General features: G+C 43.8%; 1 protein-coding gene across 4 annotated transcripts in view; it reads left to right on the top strand.

Moving 5' to 3' along the window:
• LOC111152978 (phospholipase C gamma 2) overlaps positions 1–15,565 on the top strand; it is a 140,304-nt gene extending 124,739 nt beyond the window's left edge. For all 4 annotated transcript variants that reach the window (XM_022511757.1, XM_022511758.1, XM_022511759.1 and 1 more), the window contains 2 exons: positions 13,692–13,876; positions 14,590–15,565. In XM_022511757.1, coding sequence (XP_022367465.1) covers positions 13,692–13,876; positions 14,590–14,632 — 228 coding nt within the window. In that variant the 3' untranslated portion in view covers positions 14,633–15,565. The remainder of the gene's footprint in view (positions 1–13,691; positions 13,877–14,589) is intronic.
• Positions 15,566–16,438: the final 873 nt, after the last annotated feature.

A 16,438-nucleotide genomic window follows, 5' to 3' on the forward strand; every position in this document is an offset into this window, starting at 1 on the left:
AAGTCATTTCCAGCTGTTTTCTAGAACAGTGTATCACAACTGAGTAGTTTATTCCGATAATGCAAGGATGGGTCAACACTTCTAGTGGCAACACATTAATCACTAAATGCCACAGAGGTAACCAGTCAAATGAAGTAATTTTATCTCTTCACAATTTATACTGATTATCTCCATCCACAAATAAGTCTATATATTTAAAGACTCCCCTTGTAAGGGGACTGATCTTTATTGGTTTTGTATTTATTGTCTAACCCCTTTATTCTACAAAGAACACTTGGAAATGTAGGGAGAGAGGCAGGGACAGAAAGGAAATCTCATTCTTGATACTGATAAAAAACTGTAACAACACATTAGTGAAATCTAAGTGAGGAAAGTGTACAGCTTATGGGGCCCCTGGCTGGCTCAGTTGGGAGAGCAAACAACTCTCGATCTCGGGGTTGTGAATTCAAGCCCGATGCTGGGTGTAGAGATTACTTGAAGATAAAATCATTTAAAAGAGGAATATAACTTATAAACACCACCCGAACAAGTAGAAATATATTCCAACCCTTCCAAAAATTGTTTGATGGGAATCAGAGGTATCACTATACAGTGACTTTAAAGTGTGTATACACACACACACACACAGAAACAAATGCACATTTGCATTGGAAGAGACCACTCTTCCTTACAGAAGACTTCCAGTTAATAAATGTACAAGAGAATGAGAGAAATAGGAAATCACCTTTGCAACACCACAGCAATTGCTACCAGTAAGATCTAAGGGATGCCATAAAATTAGTGGCAGTTTGAGGAGACACAGGACATCTGCATAGTCTCAAACCATCTTCCTTCAAGATATTTACTGACTGGAAAGAGAATGAACCAAGTGATCAAGGTCACCATCAGTCATAAGACATGTCCACATCACCTACCTCCTGAGAAGGCTACGTCATTTCTTTGACATTCCCGCCCGAGCTGCACCACGCTGGACAAAGAAATCACGGGAAGACCCCAAACCCAGATAGTAGGACAAGGTACAGAATTACTGACTAACCTCTTCCAAAGTGTCAAGGTCCTAAAAGATGACAGGATGGAGGAGGGGGGTCACAGACTGGAAGCCTCTAAGGAGATATAGCAAGACAGGCAATGTGGGATCTTGGACACTGGGGAAAAGCCGGTGAAAACCAAACAATGTGTAGTGAACTTCTTAGTTTGGCTCATTGCCCTGTGGGTGTTTGGGGCGTTAGCCCTGGAGAGTGGGGGTGATGAAAGAGATGGGGGAACTCTCTGTACTTGCAGTACGACTTTATTTCATCTTATGAAAAATTAAAGCATCAGTGGGGGATTTAAAAAAAAAAAAAACACAAAACACCGAAAGGTACGGAACTCCATGAAGATCTTGTCACAGGCCAGATACAGTTTATTAACGACGATATTCTCCAACACTTCAAGGACTCTAAGTTTTAAAAACATATAGATCCACCTAAAAGAAAGGCTTAGAGATGGTACAAGGGTTCAAGGTGGGAATAATAAAATCACAATAAACAAACTCCTACCCCCCCCCCCCCAAATGGACATATCACCATAGGGGAACATAAGAGAACTGGCAAAAACAGACCCATCTTTCTCTTCAAAGATAATTCCTAAAAACTGAAAAACCAAGACTTTGCATTTTAAGTTTTGTTTTGTTTTGTCAATAATCAAAAGAAATTCCCAATTTTGGGGCGCCTGGGTGGCTCAGTTGGTTAAGCATCTGCCTTCAGCTCAGGACATGATCCTGGAGTCCTGGGATCGAGTCCCGCATCGGGCTCCCAGCTCCACGGGGAGTCTGCTTCTCCCTCTGACCTCCTCGCTCAAGCTCTCTCTCACTGTCTCTCTCTCAAATAAATAAAATATATATATAAAAAAAGAAATTCCCAATTTTGATGAGCAGGGATCATGAGAGCTGGAGGATGGAGAACAAGGAGAAGGCTGGGATTTTTTTTGGGGGGAGGGCGGTTTGGCTAATAATCCTTACAGTACTTCACTTTCAACTTTGTGCTTATATAATTAATAAACGAAATTAAAATTTTAAAAACCAAAGTAGGAGTAGCTGATGTATTACTGGGGAGCACAGGACGTATCCAGGATATTGGCTGTGAAGGTGACAAGAGACATGATGGTTCAGTATCTGGAGGGGGCTGGGGGCTGAAGGAGAGCTTGGTAAGATGTATTTGCTGCTGATGGGAGTCATTTATTAGAGAAGGGAAGGCTGGTGCAGGGAAGAGGGGACCCTGGGGCCAGCAGAAAGGAATGGACATGGCACACAGACCCGAGAGGGGCAGATCTTCCATGTACTTTCTCCTCTGTTCCACGTACAACAAGAAGCAAGGCCATTAGCTGAAACCAGGGAGGTCTGAGCAAGACGTGTGAAACAGTCATCTTAGAGCAGCAAAGAGAATTTCTGAGCTAAGTACGGTCGGATGATAGTTTGCCGCACTTCCATGACGGAGGCGTTAGTATTTTATTTAGGACTTTTGTATTGACAGTCTGTAGTTTTCCATCCGGTTTTGTTTGACTGACTTCATAACAATTACTTGGAGGCCTTCTTTCTCAGAACCGTGCACATTTTGAATAGAACTGGAATAATTACTAACTACACCTAACAGATGTTAAAGACCTCATTTGTCAGACTTTCTGGACCAGTGATAAGAGCCTTCTCATTTTCTTCTAGGATAAAATGAGTCTCTTCCAAGTTTTTTTTTTTTTTTTTTTTTCTTATGGGATAATTTTCTGTAATAGGAAATATATAGGTCTCTGGAATAAAAATTGGAGATATAAGAGCCTTACAACAAGTACAAATACGTATTCTTTCCATGATCATCTTGGTTTTTATTTCACAAATTCCTACCATTTCTAGGATTACCTTTACTGACTCAGTCTGCTTCTTTTAGACCTGTTCTTTTCACAGCTCCTCGTGTTTGGGTATTTAATTCATTTATTTCCTATCCTTTTTGGATGCTAATGCAATGGGGGCTGAAGGCCATACACAATTAGATGATTCAGGGCTAGGTAAAGCTTCCTCTCCTGTAACACACTTCAGAAAACAGGAAATGGCATTTTCCTAGGACTCAGGCCAGTCATCAGCTGCCTGTGGGAGGCATTGGGGATAAAAGTGGACACAGTCCTGTAGCCAGGATACCTACTATTCCTGGGAACCTAGAGCTCTGAGCAATCAGCTTACCCTTTGTTGGCCCTGCCCTGGGAGTCCCCCACTTAGAACATTCAGGAAGAGACGGGGGCCCCTGGCTGGCTCAAGTCTTGACCTCAGAGTCCTGAGTTTGAGCCCCACGTTGGGTATAGAGATTACTTAAATAATTTTTAAAAAACCAACAACGAGGGGCGCCTGGGTGCCTCAGTGGATTAAAGCCTCTGCCTTCAGCTCAGGTCATGATCCCAGGGTCCTGGGATCGAGCCCCACATTGGGCTCTCTGCTCAGAAGCGAGCCTGCTTCCCCCCCTCTCACTCTGCCTGCCTCTCTGCCTACTTGTGATCTCTTTCTTAAAAAACAAACAAACAAAACCAACAATGAAACTTCAGGAAACCAGATACCAATGTACAGATTCGGGGAGGAAAGAAACCCCATTCAGGATGACCTTGCACATTAAAATTTTAAGATGCTCGAGGAAAACAGAGCTAACACATATAAAAGCAAGAGGATTCCCCCAGTGAATCTGAAAATGAAGTAATTTAAAAAGGAAAAGAATCCGCTGAGTATCTGCATTTCAAAAAGAACCAGCTTTTTTTTTTTTTTTTTTTTTTTTAAACTATTATGGAGGAATGAGAGGGCCAGTTAGAAATCCTAGGAATACAGTTTGGAAAATCTTCATTTTTTTTTTTTTTAAAGCTTAGTAAGTGGGAAATTCATTTACAGAATGGATATGGTTAAGGATATGGATATGGTTAAGGAAAGAATCTGTAAATGTGAAGATTATGTTCGGGAATTTGCTTTCAAACTGCAAGACAAAATAAAAATATAAGAAGGGTAAAAAAAAAAAAAAGTATAAAACGCAAAGCTCCAGCACAAAATACCGGAAATGTTCATGGCTAAAAGTCTTCTGGCACTAAAGACAGCAATGCTCTCCAGCTATCATCAGCGGCAGTTTAAGTACACGTGCACATAAGACACATCCCAGTGAGGGGCTCCTGGGTGGCTCAGTGGGTTAAAGCCTCTGCCTTCAGCTCAGGTCATGGTCTCAGGGTCCTGGGATCGAGCCCCGCATCGGGTTCTCTCTGCTCAGCAGGGAGCCTGCTTCCCCCTCTCTGCCTGCCTCTCTACTTGTGATCTCTGTCAAATAAATAAATAAAATCTTTAAAAAAAAAAAAAAAAGACACATCCCAGTGAATGTGCAGAATACCAGAGGAAAGAGAAAATTATAAAAATGAAAAAGCAGGTTACCTATAAAGGGTTCTATGAAGGACTGGCAGACCACAAGCCCTCCCCTCTATAGACTAAGGGCTGTCTTCACAACACTTAAGACAGAAAGCTGTACGTCTAGACATTCGGATCCTAATAATTACCATTCAACAGGGAGGGCAAAATGCAGGTAGTTTTCAGACCTACAGGGATAGGTAATTTAGTACTAATAAACCTTTGCTAAAAAAAGAGCTACCGAAGTCCTTATGTAGGCAAGGACTACAATGCAAGAAGCAATGGTGACCAATGAAATTAGTAACCTCTGTTAGAAAACAAGTAACTGTAGGAGGTGCTTGGGGGGGCTCCGTCTGGTTAAGCGTCTGCCTTTGGCTCCGGTCATGATCCCAGCGTCCTGGGATCGAGCCCTATGTTGGGCTCCCTGCTCGGCGGGGAGTCTGCTTCTCCTTCTGCCCCCTTCACCCTGCTCATGTGCGCACTCTCTCTCTCTCAAATAAAATCTTTATTAAAACAAAGAAAAATAACTGGAGGCTTGGAAAAAGCTAAATTTTATGTGAAAACTCAGACTCACAAGAAAACCAGGAAATGACGATCCCAAAGTTCTAAGAGGGAACGAGGGAGTCTCGATCAGGAAGGGTGCGCAGGGCAGACAACCTTCGGTTTCCTCCTCCGGCATCTCCACAGGTGTTTACAGTTATTCATTAAACCGTGTCTATGTTGCTACATCCTTCTCTAAATGTTTGTTACGGAATACGGAGTGCTGACTTTTATAACATGCTGTAAATGCTTTGGGGTTCAGAAAAATGAGATCAAGGTCTGGAAGTGCAGGTGTGTTCATAGAGAACATGGATTTTGAACTTAACCTGAATAGAAGTCATTATGAATGAAACCAACAGAAGTTGTTTTATTCTGGGTAGAGAGAAGGTTAAGAGAGATCATTTGTAGTACAGGACTAAGACTTAAAAAAAAAAAAAAAAGCAGAAACTGCATTTAAGATTTCATTTGAGAGAGAGAGAGCACAAGTGGGAGGGGCAGAAGGAAAGGGAGAGAGAATCTTTAACAGACTCTGTGCTGAGCACGGAGTCTGACATGACACGGGGCTCAAAATCAGCGCCCTGAGATCACGACCTGAGCTGAAACCGAGCTGGATGCCTAATAGACTGAGCCACCCCGGAGCCCCTCTGCTTTATTCCTAGGAGGAAGGAAAGCTGGTTTCCTTGAGAAAAGACATAAACTTAAGTATAGTCACAAGGACAAGGACCGTCCATCTTATCTCCTCTCCCTGTGCAAAGACGGTCTTCTCTTTCTCCTCTGCACCTTTGCAAGGGGCCAGAGTAACCTTTGCCATTGCCCTCCCCACTCTCCCAAGTCACACTTCTGTTATCCTGGGGGATGTCCATAATGTTTTGTTAGGTTGTTAAGGTGGGAAAAAAAATTGCAGGGCAAGGTATGGTCAGAGTCTGCTTTCTTGTAAAAATAAATGAAAGAGAAACCCGTTCACAAATACTGACGGCACATTTCTATAGCGCTGGCGTCTCACTTGAACTACTCTATCAGTAATAGTGACCAACAGACTGACCTCCGCAGCAGCAATCTTTTCCATCAGAGTCAGCAGAGGGCGGACTAGGAGGATCCCGAGCTCATCTCCTCCCACGGACACATGGAGACATCTACAGATAATGACACACGCGCTGAAAATGACCCTGAAGTCCTGCGCAGCCAACTGTCCTCAGCTAAAGACCTAAGAAAAAGCTACAGCAAGAAGGATCAGAGGGGCAGAGACAAGGTTGAGCTCCTGCCCCCCAGGGCAAGGATCCACAAGCGGGAGGAACATCACAGGTGCAGAGATGCTCCCTGAAGAGCAAGGGAATCCAGTTCCACATCAGGATCGCCCAGCCCTGGGAAGATGAGCCCCCAGTCTGGCTTTGAAAATCAAAGTGCAGCTGAACTCCATGAGAGCCAGTGGGCCAGAGGAAACAGACTCCATGCTCACAGGGCCGTGGGGCTATATCACTCCGTCCAAGACCCAGCACAGAGGCAGTAGTCTAAAAGCACCTGGGTGACACATGAAGGAGTTACCAATTTCGGGCCATGTGCTGGAGGGTCAGGGGGCTGTAGGAGTTTTCTCTAGGAATGGAAGTGTGGGTAGGTGCCATTTGTCTTGCCCTCCTTCTGACTAGCTGGCAGGATGCTAGTGGCAGCCAGTTCTGACACTGTCCATCTACTTTGCTAGCACCATTCACCCCACTAGGCATTCTCCTGCAGACCACCACCCCACCCCCTCAAAGCTGGTCAAGACCAGAGCCCTCCAAAGTGACTCCTGAGGAGGGAGAGGTAGGCCCAATCACCATAGAGGGGCATACACAACCCACATGAGAAACCTGCCTGGAATTCCTGGTTCTTGTGACCAGGGGCCATTGCACTACTGGGCTCCACAGGACATCGACATAAAGCCACTGCTTTGAAGGCCAGGAGCTGCAGCTGACCTACCTAATCCACAGACACAAACACAGACAGTCAAACAAAACGAGACAGAGGACTATGTTACAAATGAAAGAACAGGATAAAACCTTAGAAGAAGAACTAAATGAGATGAAGATTTATAATCTACCTAGTTAAGAGTTTAAAGTAATGGTCATAAAGATGCTCACCAGACTTGGGTGAACTCAGAATTTTAGCAGAAACAGAAAATATAAAGAAGAACCAGTCAGCATTGAGTGCAGTAACTTAAAAGGCCACTAGAGGGACTCAAAAGCAGGGTGAAGGCTGTAGATCAGATCAGTGATCTGGAAGACGAGGCAGTGGGAAGTACTGGAGTGGGATAGTGGGCAGTATCCAAGCTAAACAGCAAAAAGTATAAAAAATAATGACAGGTGAAGGGACCTTTGGGAAACATCAAGTATTCTATACTTTCACATTATAGGGGGTCCCAGAAAGAAGAGAGAGGGGCTGAAACCTTCCCTAAGGAAAAGAAGGAAACACGTCCACATCCAGGAAACAGAGTCCCAAATAAGAAGAACCCAAGTTCACATCAAGACACATAATAATTAAAATGTCAAAGAGTAAAGATAAAAATAAAATCTTAAAATCAAGAGAAAAGCAAATAGTTACATACAAGGGAAACCCCCATAAGGGCTATCAGCTGATTGTTTTCAGCAGAAATTTTGCAGACCAAAGGGAGTGGTAGGATATATTCAAAGTGCTGAAAGGAAAAAAACAAAACAAAACAACAAAAACCTTACAACCAATAATACTCCACCTGGCAAGATATTTAGAATTGAAGGATAGTTTCCCAGACAAAAGTTAAAGGAGTTTATCACCACTAAGCCAGTCTCACAAGAAACAGTAAAGAGACTTAATTCAGTCAAAAAGAAAGGCCCATAACTAGTAGTAAATTATGCAAGGAAAATACTTCACTGGTAAAAGCAAACATAAAGGTGGGAGATCAATCACTTATTAAGCTAGTACAAAGGTTAAAAGACAAAAGTAGTAAAATCAGTTATGTGGACAGAAATTAGTTAAGGGACACAAAATAAGAAGATGTAAAATGTGATACCCTATACAGAAAATGTGAAGCAAGAGAGTGAAAATGTAGTACTTTGAGTCTGTTCAAACTTTGGTTCACACTAAAGAGATCAGCTTAGTACAGGCTGCTGTATACACAGGATATCATATGTGACCCTTGTGGTAATCACAAACCAAGAACCTGTAATAGATACACAAAAACCAGAAACGAATCTAAGCATAACACTAAAGAAAGTCATCAAATCCTGAAAGAGTAAGAGAAGAAAGGAACATGAACTACAAAAACATTTAGGAAACAATGAACAAAATGGCCGTAAGTATATGCCTATCAATAATTACGTTAAATGTCAACAGACTAAATGTTCTATCTCTGATGTTGCCATCTATATGTTGCCTCCAAGATACTCACTTTGGACCTATAAACGCTAAAGTGGGGGGATGGAAAAATATTCCATGCAAATGGAAATGAAATAAAAAGTTGTAGCAGTAATACTTATATCTTAAAAAGAAAAGATTAAAAAAAAAGTGTAACAAGAGGCGAAGATGTTATATAAGGATAAACGGCTCAATCCAGCTGGAGGATACAGCCGTTGTAAAATCTATGAACCCAATGTAGGGGCACCTGAATACATAAAGGGAGAAATGGACAATAAAATAATAGGAGGGGACTTCAACACATCACTAAGTCAATGGAGAGATTATCCAGACATAAAATCAGAAAGGAAACAGTGGTTTTGAGTGACACATTAGACCAGATTTATACAGAACATTCCATCCCAAACCAGCAGAATATATATTCTTTTCAGGGGCACATGGAACAACCTCTAGGACAGGTCACACTCTAGGCCACAAAACAAGTGTCATTAAATTTAAGAAGACTGAAATCATATTCAACATCTTTTCCAACGACAATGGTCTAAAACTAGAAATAATTATTTAAAAAACTGGAGAAAAATAAGGAAACTAACATGATACTAAATAACAGGGGGTCAATGAGGAAATCAGAAAACACGTGAGACAAATGAAAATGGAAATGCAACATTTCGAAATCTTTGGGATGCAGCAAAAGCAGTTTTCAGAGCAAAGTTTATGGAAATACAGACCTACCTCAAGAAACAAACAAAAAAAAAAACCCCTCAAACAATCTCTACTTCTACTTAAAGGAACTAGAGGAAGAACAAAAAACAAAGCGCAAAGTTAGTAGAAACAAGGAAGTAATGAAGATCAGAATGGAATTAAATGAAATAGAGTCTACCAAAAAAAGATCAGTGGAACTAAGGGCTGTGTTTTTGAAAAGATAAAATTGATAAACCTCTAGCCAGACTCATCGGACCTGAAATCAAACAGGACTTCAAACAGATGCAGGAAAAGTTACAACTGATACCACAGAAATATAAAGGATTATAAAAGACTACTACAAAAATTATACACCAGCAAGCTGGGCAACCTAGAAAAAATGGATTAACTCCTAGGAACATACAATCTTCTAAGACTGAATAAGAAAAAAAATAAACTAGTAAGGAAATCAAATCAATGATCAAAAAACTCACAACAAACCCAAAGCTCAGGACCAGATGGCTTCACACGTGAATTCTACCAAGTATTTATTTTTATTTTTATTTTTTTTGAAGATTTTATTTATTTGAGAGAGAGAGAGAAAATTAGATGTGGGACTTGATTCCAGGACCCTGGGATCATGACCTGAGCCAAAGGCAGATGCTTCACCAACTGAGCTGCCCAGACGTCCCTCTACCAAACACTTAAAGAAGAGTTAGTAACCCATCTTTCTCAAACTATTCCAAAAAACAGAAGAGGAAATAATGATACAAAATTCATTCTATGAGGCCAGCATTATCCTGATACCAAAACCAGGCACACACACCCACAAAGAAAATTATACACCAGTATCCCTAATAAACATAGATGGAAAAATCCTCAGCAACATAGTAGCAAAGTGAATTCAACAACCCAAGCACCATTCACCACCATCAAGGGGGACTTATTTCAGGGGAGCAAGAATGTTCATTTTCCATAAATCAAAGTATATATCACATTAATAAGAGACAAAGGATAAACACCATCTCAATAGATGCAGGAAAAACATTGGTCAAAATTCAACAACTGTTTATCATAAAAACTCTCAAAGTGGGTATAGAGGGAACATAACTCAAAGTAATAAAGGCTGTATTTGACAAACCCAGAGCTAACATCATACTCAACAGTGAAAAACTAAAAGCTTTTCTTCTTTTTTATTTTTATTTTTTAAAAAGATTTTATTTATTTATTTATTTGACAGAGAGAGAGAGAGAGAGAGATCACAAGTAGGCAGAGAGGCAGGCAGAGAGAGAGGGGGAAGCAGGCTCCCTGCTGAGCAGAGAGCCCGATACAGGGCTTGATCCAGGACCCTGAGATCATGACCTGAGCCAAAGGCAGAGGCTTTAACCCACTGGGCCACCCAGGCATCCCTAAAAGCTTTTCTTCTAAGATCAAGAACAAGGCAAGGGTGTCCACTCTTATTCAACATACTATTGGAAATCCTAGCCACAGCAGTGAGACAAGACAAAACAAAAAACAAAAAAAAAAAAAACCAGATTGGTAAGGAAAAAGTAAAACTTTGCAGGTGACATAATACTATATATAGAAAAATCGTAAGAACTTCACACACACACACACACACACACACACACACAAAGCCATTATAACTAACAAATGAATTAAGTTGCAGGATACAAAGTTAACATACGGAAGTCTGTCCTGTTTCTGTACACTAATAATGAGTTAGCAGAAAGAGAAATAAAAGAAAACATCCTGTCCACAATTGCATCATAAAGAATCAAGTACCTAGAAATAAATTTCACCAAGGAGGTGAAAGACCTGTACTCTGAAAACTGTAAGCTACTGATGAAAGAAACTGAAGATGACATAATTAGAAGTTATACCATGCTCATGGATTGGCAGGATATTGTTAAAATATCCGTATTACCCAAGGCAATCTACAGATTCCCTGCAATCCTTATCAACATGCCAGCAGCATTTTTCACAAAAGTTGAGTAATCCTCAAACTTGCATGAAATCACAGAAGAACAGCCAAAGCGGTGTTGGGAGAGAACAAGGCTGGAGGTACCACAATTCCAAATTTATGGATACACTACAGACTACAGTAATCAAAACAGTGTGGTACTGGCACAAAAACACATAGATCAATGGAACAGAATGGAGAGTGCAGAAATAACCCCCCACTTATACGGTCAATGAGTCTATGAGAAAGGAGGCAGTGATATACAATGGGGAAAAGGCAGTCTTTTCAATAAATGCTGTTGGGAAAACGGGATGGCTACCTGGAAAAGAATGACACTGAACTACTTCCTTACACCATACACACACACACACACACACACACACACACACTCAAAATGAATTAAAGACCTAAATGTAAGACCTGAAACCACAGAACTTCGAGAAAAAAATACAGGTGGTAAACTCTTTGGACATTGGCCTTAACAATGCTTCTCTGGATCCATCTCCTCAGGCAAGGAAAACAAAAGCAAAAATAAACAAGTGGGCATACTACATCATACTAAAACGCTTTTCTCACAGCAAAGGAAATAATCAACAACGTGAAAAGGCAACCTACTGAATTCATACAACCCAACACCAAAAACAAACAAACAAATCTGATTAAAAAATGGGCAGAGGACCGAACAGACATTTTTCCAAAGAAGACATACAGATGGCCAACAGACACATGAAAAGATGCCCAAATCACTCATCAGGGAAATACAAATCAAAACCACAATGAGATATCCACCTTACACCTGTCAGAATGACTAGTATGGAAAAGCAGAAATAGCACATGTTGGCAAGGGTGTGGAGAAAAAAGAAACCTCATTCACTGTTGGGAGGAATGTCAATTTGTGAAGCCACTGTGGAAAGAGGATGGAGGGTTCTAGAAATTTCTTAAACTAGAAATACCATACAATCCAGTAATTCTACTTCCGAGTATTTACCGAAAGAAAATGAAAACACGAATTCAAAAAGATATGTGCACCCCTGTGTTTACTGTAGCACTGTATACAACAGCCAAGATAGGGAAGCAACCTTAGTGTCTAGTGATAGATGAATGGAAAAACAAAATGTGATGCACATACAATGGAATATTACTCAGCCTTTAAAAAGAATGAAATCTTGCCATTTGCAGCAACATGGATGGACCTAGAGGGTATTATGTTACATGACATAAGTTAGAGAAGGACAAATACTACCGGATTTCACTTAGATATAGAATCTAAAAACCAAAACAGATTAACAAAACAGAAATAGACTCAGATACAGAAAACTAGTGGTTGCCAAAGAGGGTGAGGGGTGGTGGGAGGATTTGCAAAACAGCTGAAGGGGGGGTTAAGACGTACACACTTTCAATTATAAATCATGGGAATGAAAAGTACAGCAGAGGGAATGCAGTCAATATTGAAATAACTTTGTATGGTGACAGATGGTAACTACGCTTACTATGGTAAGCATTCATGATGTCTGCGATTGCCAAATCCCTATGTTGTACAACTGAAACTAATATTGTAGGTCAGCTATCCTTCAAGTAAAAATTTAAATTAAAAAAAAAATCAATAGAGTAAAACATCCTCTTTCTCCCATGCTGAAATCCCAATTTTTTTTCTTACCATCTCGGAGGGAATATTTTGCGTAAGACAACTGCAGAGTTTATGGGCTGGGCTTGCTTCAGTCTTGGCTGGATCCAGGTGCTCACCCAGTGGCTCTATTTCCCTCTCTTCTAACTTCATTCCCAACTTTCTCTCCATGATAGCAAAGGGACCACTAGCAACTAGAAACATTTACTGCTCTTTCAGCTGAACCCCAAGAAAAGAAACTTTTAAAAATTTGTTTTCCCTAAAAAGAGCACCAACCAAACTCCCACGGAATTGGCCTGGCTTGGGTCACATGCTCACAGGTGGTGGGGAGGGGGAGTAACACATTACTGGCTAGAACTGAGTTGCATGACACCTCTGGGGGGTGTAACCTATGCTAGCTTGGTTTGGAGGGGATGGAGTAAGAGCTTTGAGACATAATTCAAATACCATATAATTCACCCATTTAAGATGTACTGTTAAGTGGTTTTTGGCACATTCAGAGCTGTGCAACCATCACCATGATCCACTTTAGAACATGTTCATCACCCAAAAAAGAAACTTGCTCATTAGCTATGTCCACCCCCATCCCCGGCAGCCACTACTTCTCTGTCTGCATGAATTCACCTGTCATGGACATTTCATAGAGAAGGAATCAACGTGTGTGGTCTTTCGGAACTGGCTTAACTTAAATGATGTTTTCAAGGTTCATCTGTGTTGCAGTGTGCGAACTTGCCTGTTAAGGTCCTGCTGGCTCCTGCTTCCCTTTCTGTCCCATTAAGCTGCTCCCCACCTTCCCTGTCGTGTTCTACTTTAAGCACATAGCTTCTTAGACCCTTTATGTTTGGGTGAGGAGCAGAAGGGGATGGAGAATAAAAATGCAGACCTAGTGGGCAATGTGGTTATCGCAGTGTCTCACATTAAAGCTACCCTTCACTGGGGACAAGGGCTTTTTAAACTGCTTGCTTCCAATGGAATAAATAATTGTGAGTTTCATCTTTGGTTAAAATGGGCCCAGCCTTCTTGGGGATAATCCCAGTCGCAAAGCTTCTGCCCCCTGCTCCCCTCCCTCCTGCTGTGCAGATGCGCAGCCCCACACGGTCCCTATGTGGCTGTTGTCCCCCCTCCAGGAGAGTGAAGAGGAGCTCTACTCCTCCTGCCGCCAGCTGCGAAGGCGGCAAGAAGAGCTAAACAATCAGCTCTTTCTGTACGACACACACCAGAACTTGCGCAATGCCAACCGGGACGCCCTCGTTAAAGAGTTCAATGTCAACGAGAACCAGCTCCAGCTGTACCAGGAGAAGTGCAACCGGAGGTAGGCTGGTCTCTGCCCCACCCGCAGATGCCCAGGTCTAGCTCCCGCAAGCAGAGGTGTTGGACACTGGGGGCCAGGCTTTGGGGAAGACCCTGTGTCCAGAAATCCCTTGACTGATCCCTCGATACTGGTCTCTTTGCTCTATAAATAAACCTCCAGCTTATTTATTTCTCAAGTATCTGCACCTTCCCTAAGCCAAACTGTCACCACTAGGAGGACACTTCGATATAATAGTGAAAATAAACCATGACCTCTACCTTCTAAAGAGCCTTGTCCGGTTCCCACCATCCAGTGGTTCTGGATTGGGGCAGAACCCACTCCCTGGCCCCCAAGGGATGCTTCTGGTTGTGCTACGGAAGGAATGGGGTCGGGGCAGGGGGTGGGGGCAGCCAGGTCCACCCAGGGCCAGACAGCCCGGCTCAACAGAACTAGTCTGACTTGTGAGAACAGACTCCAGCGGGGAACAGTGTAGACCCCTTCCCTATGTGCTCATTTTGTCCACACCGTAGCCTGCAGAGCAGCAGGGAGCCCAGTGCAATGGCCCAGTGAGCGCACGGAGATTCAGAGATGTTCTCTGGCTTGGGGGGGCCCACCTCTGCGACCGTCAGCCCTCTACCAGCCAGCCCCGGGTCCCAGGGGCCCCAGTTTACACTGTTCGGCCCATGGCCCGTGTCTGAGCCGAACGCATGACAGTGAAATGTGTCTGCTTGCAGGTTGAGAGAGAAGAGAGTCAGCAACAGCAGGTTTTACTCCTAGGAGCCAGGGTCCACGAGCAAGGGTGTCGCGCGTGCATGTGCGCACGTGGAGGAGAACGTCCTCTCTTCCAGCCCGGGGAACACGCTCGTCTCTGAGGTCATCCTCCCCTCAAGCCTGGTGCCGAGAGGACACTTCTCAAGGTCCCACGGGCAGGAGTTGGGCTTATCTCCTACCCGTTTTTCACCTTGGACAGTCTAACTTATATTTTCTATAGAGGACTGTAGAAACGTGCCCCTCGTTTTTGGCCTCTCCTGTTCCAAACCTCCTTGAATAAAAGCAGTGAAAGTCTCGCTCCGTTACCCTCCCGTGCACGCCCTGCCCTGGGAACAGCAGCCCCTTCCCGCTAAAGACCCGGGGAGCTGACTTCCACAGGGTTGGAGCCTCATCTCCAAGGACCGGACTCAGGAGCTTCTGAAAAGGATTTTAACTAAAAGGCAAAGGATTCCACAGTTAAGGCCAGTGGCCTCCCCAGGGCCCAAGGGGAGCCTGGCCCTGGCTGCCGTCCCTGCGGGCTGCCCGGCTGGGGTCAGTGGGCCCTGCCTGCAAGGTGGGCGGGGGATGCGGTGGCTCGGGAGGAAACCTGCCAGTCCACGGCGGACACTAGCTCTGTGACTGCCGTTGGTGGGGGGGCTTTTATTTAGAAAGTCCGTCCAAAAGGCCAGAGCCACCCAAAATCCCCACCAGCCTCTTACCCCTGGCTCTGCCCACTCAGAAGTTGGCTGTGTGCCCGTGGAGAGGCCCTGCGTGGGCAGCTCTCCGCAGACGAGAGGTCATAGACTGATTTAAAAAGGTCATCACTGTTCAGCTCCCCAGGTCATCCCATTTTCTGGAGCAGCGAGCTAAGCCTTAAGCCTCAGCAAACTACAAAAAAAAAAAAAAAAAAGAAAAAAAAAATCCCATCCTCATCCATGCCCGAAGGGGCAGACCCACCTAGGACAAGAGGACATTCCTCTACAGCTGGACACCGACACAGCTGTGTGACCCGTGCAGCATGAGGCGTCCTACGGCAAGGAGAGCGTGGGGTGGAGGGTAGGACTCAGCAGTCCTGACTTGGTCAGAGGGAACGGAGAACAGGCTTGGTGGGGGGGGGGGGAACCATGACTGCGTCTGGACGACAAACGAGCAGGAAGCCCCGTGGATTGACTGCTTGGAACTGGACCCTAGAAACCCCTTCCGCCCTCCCCTGGTTACCCTGGACTTAGCAGGTCTGCATTACTCCTGGGAAGCCCATTAAAACCAGCCAGGCTGTGTGTGATCCAAAGGCCTTAGGCCCGCATTCCACAGTTTTTAAATACCTCCAGACACGAAACACTGTGCCCAAGGTTAGGGGCACCATGTAAAGAAAAAAACTTTAGGTGGGGAGGGGCGGCGGGGAGGACCAGTTACTGCCTCTTGGAACTTATCCACGTGCTCCTGAAAGAAGTGGGTTTGACCTTCCCTGAAGCCAGGAGTACAGGCGGCCGCAGTACCACTAGGTGAGCTGTTTCCTGGTGACATTACCCAATCTTCGGACTGGAGTTGCTGTTTTATTTGGCAGTCAGCAACTGAGCGAATGTCCCTGGTGGTGGCAAATGTTCAAAGCACCCTTGAGTAGAGGGGAGAAGCAAAGACACCGAGCTGAGTGCTACAGGAAAGGAGTTTGCAGAGTCCGTCGCCAGTGCCCCATTCCCCGCTGGCCGGGCGACCACTGGAGCCTAACTATTACACCCCCAGCCCTACCGCCAGACTTCTTTTTGCCTCCGTCATTACCTCTACATGTAGAGCTCAGGTGCTGCTCTCATTCCTCCTGTTTCCAGCTCAGGGGGG

The sequence above is a fragment of the Enhydra lutris genome, unplaced genomic scaffold (assembly GCF_002288905.1).
Source record: "Enhydra lutris kenyoni isolate GAN:26980312 unplaced genomic scaffold, ASM228890v2 scaffoldscaffold30, whole genome shotgun sequence".
Taxonomy (NCBI): Eukaryota; Metazoa; Chordata; class Mammalia; order Carnivora; family Mustelidae; genus Enhydra; species Enhydra lutris.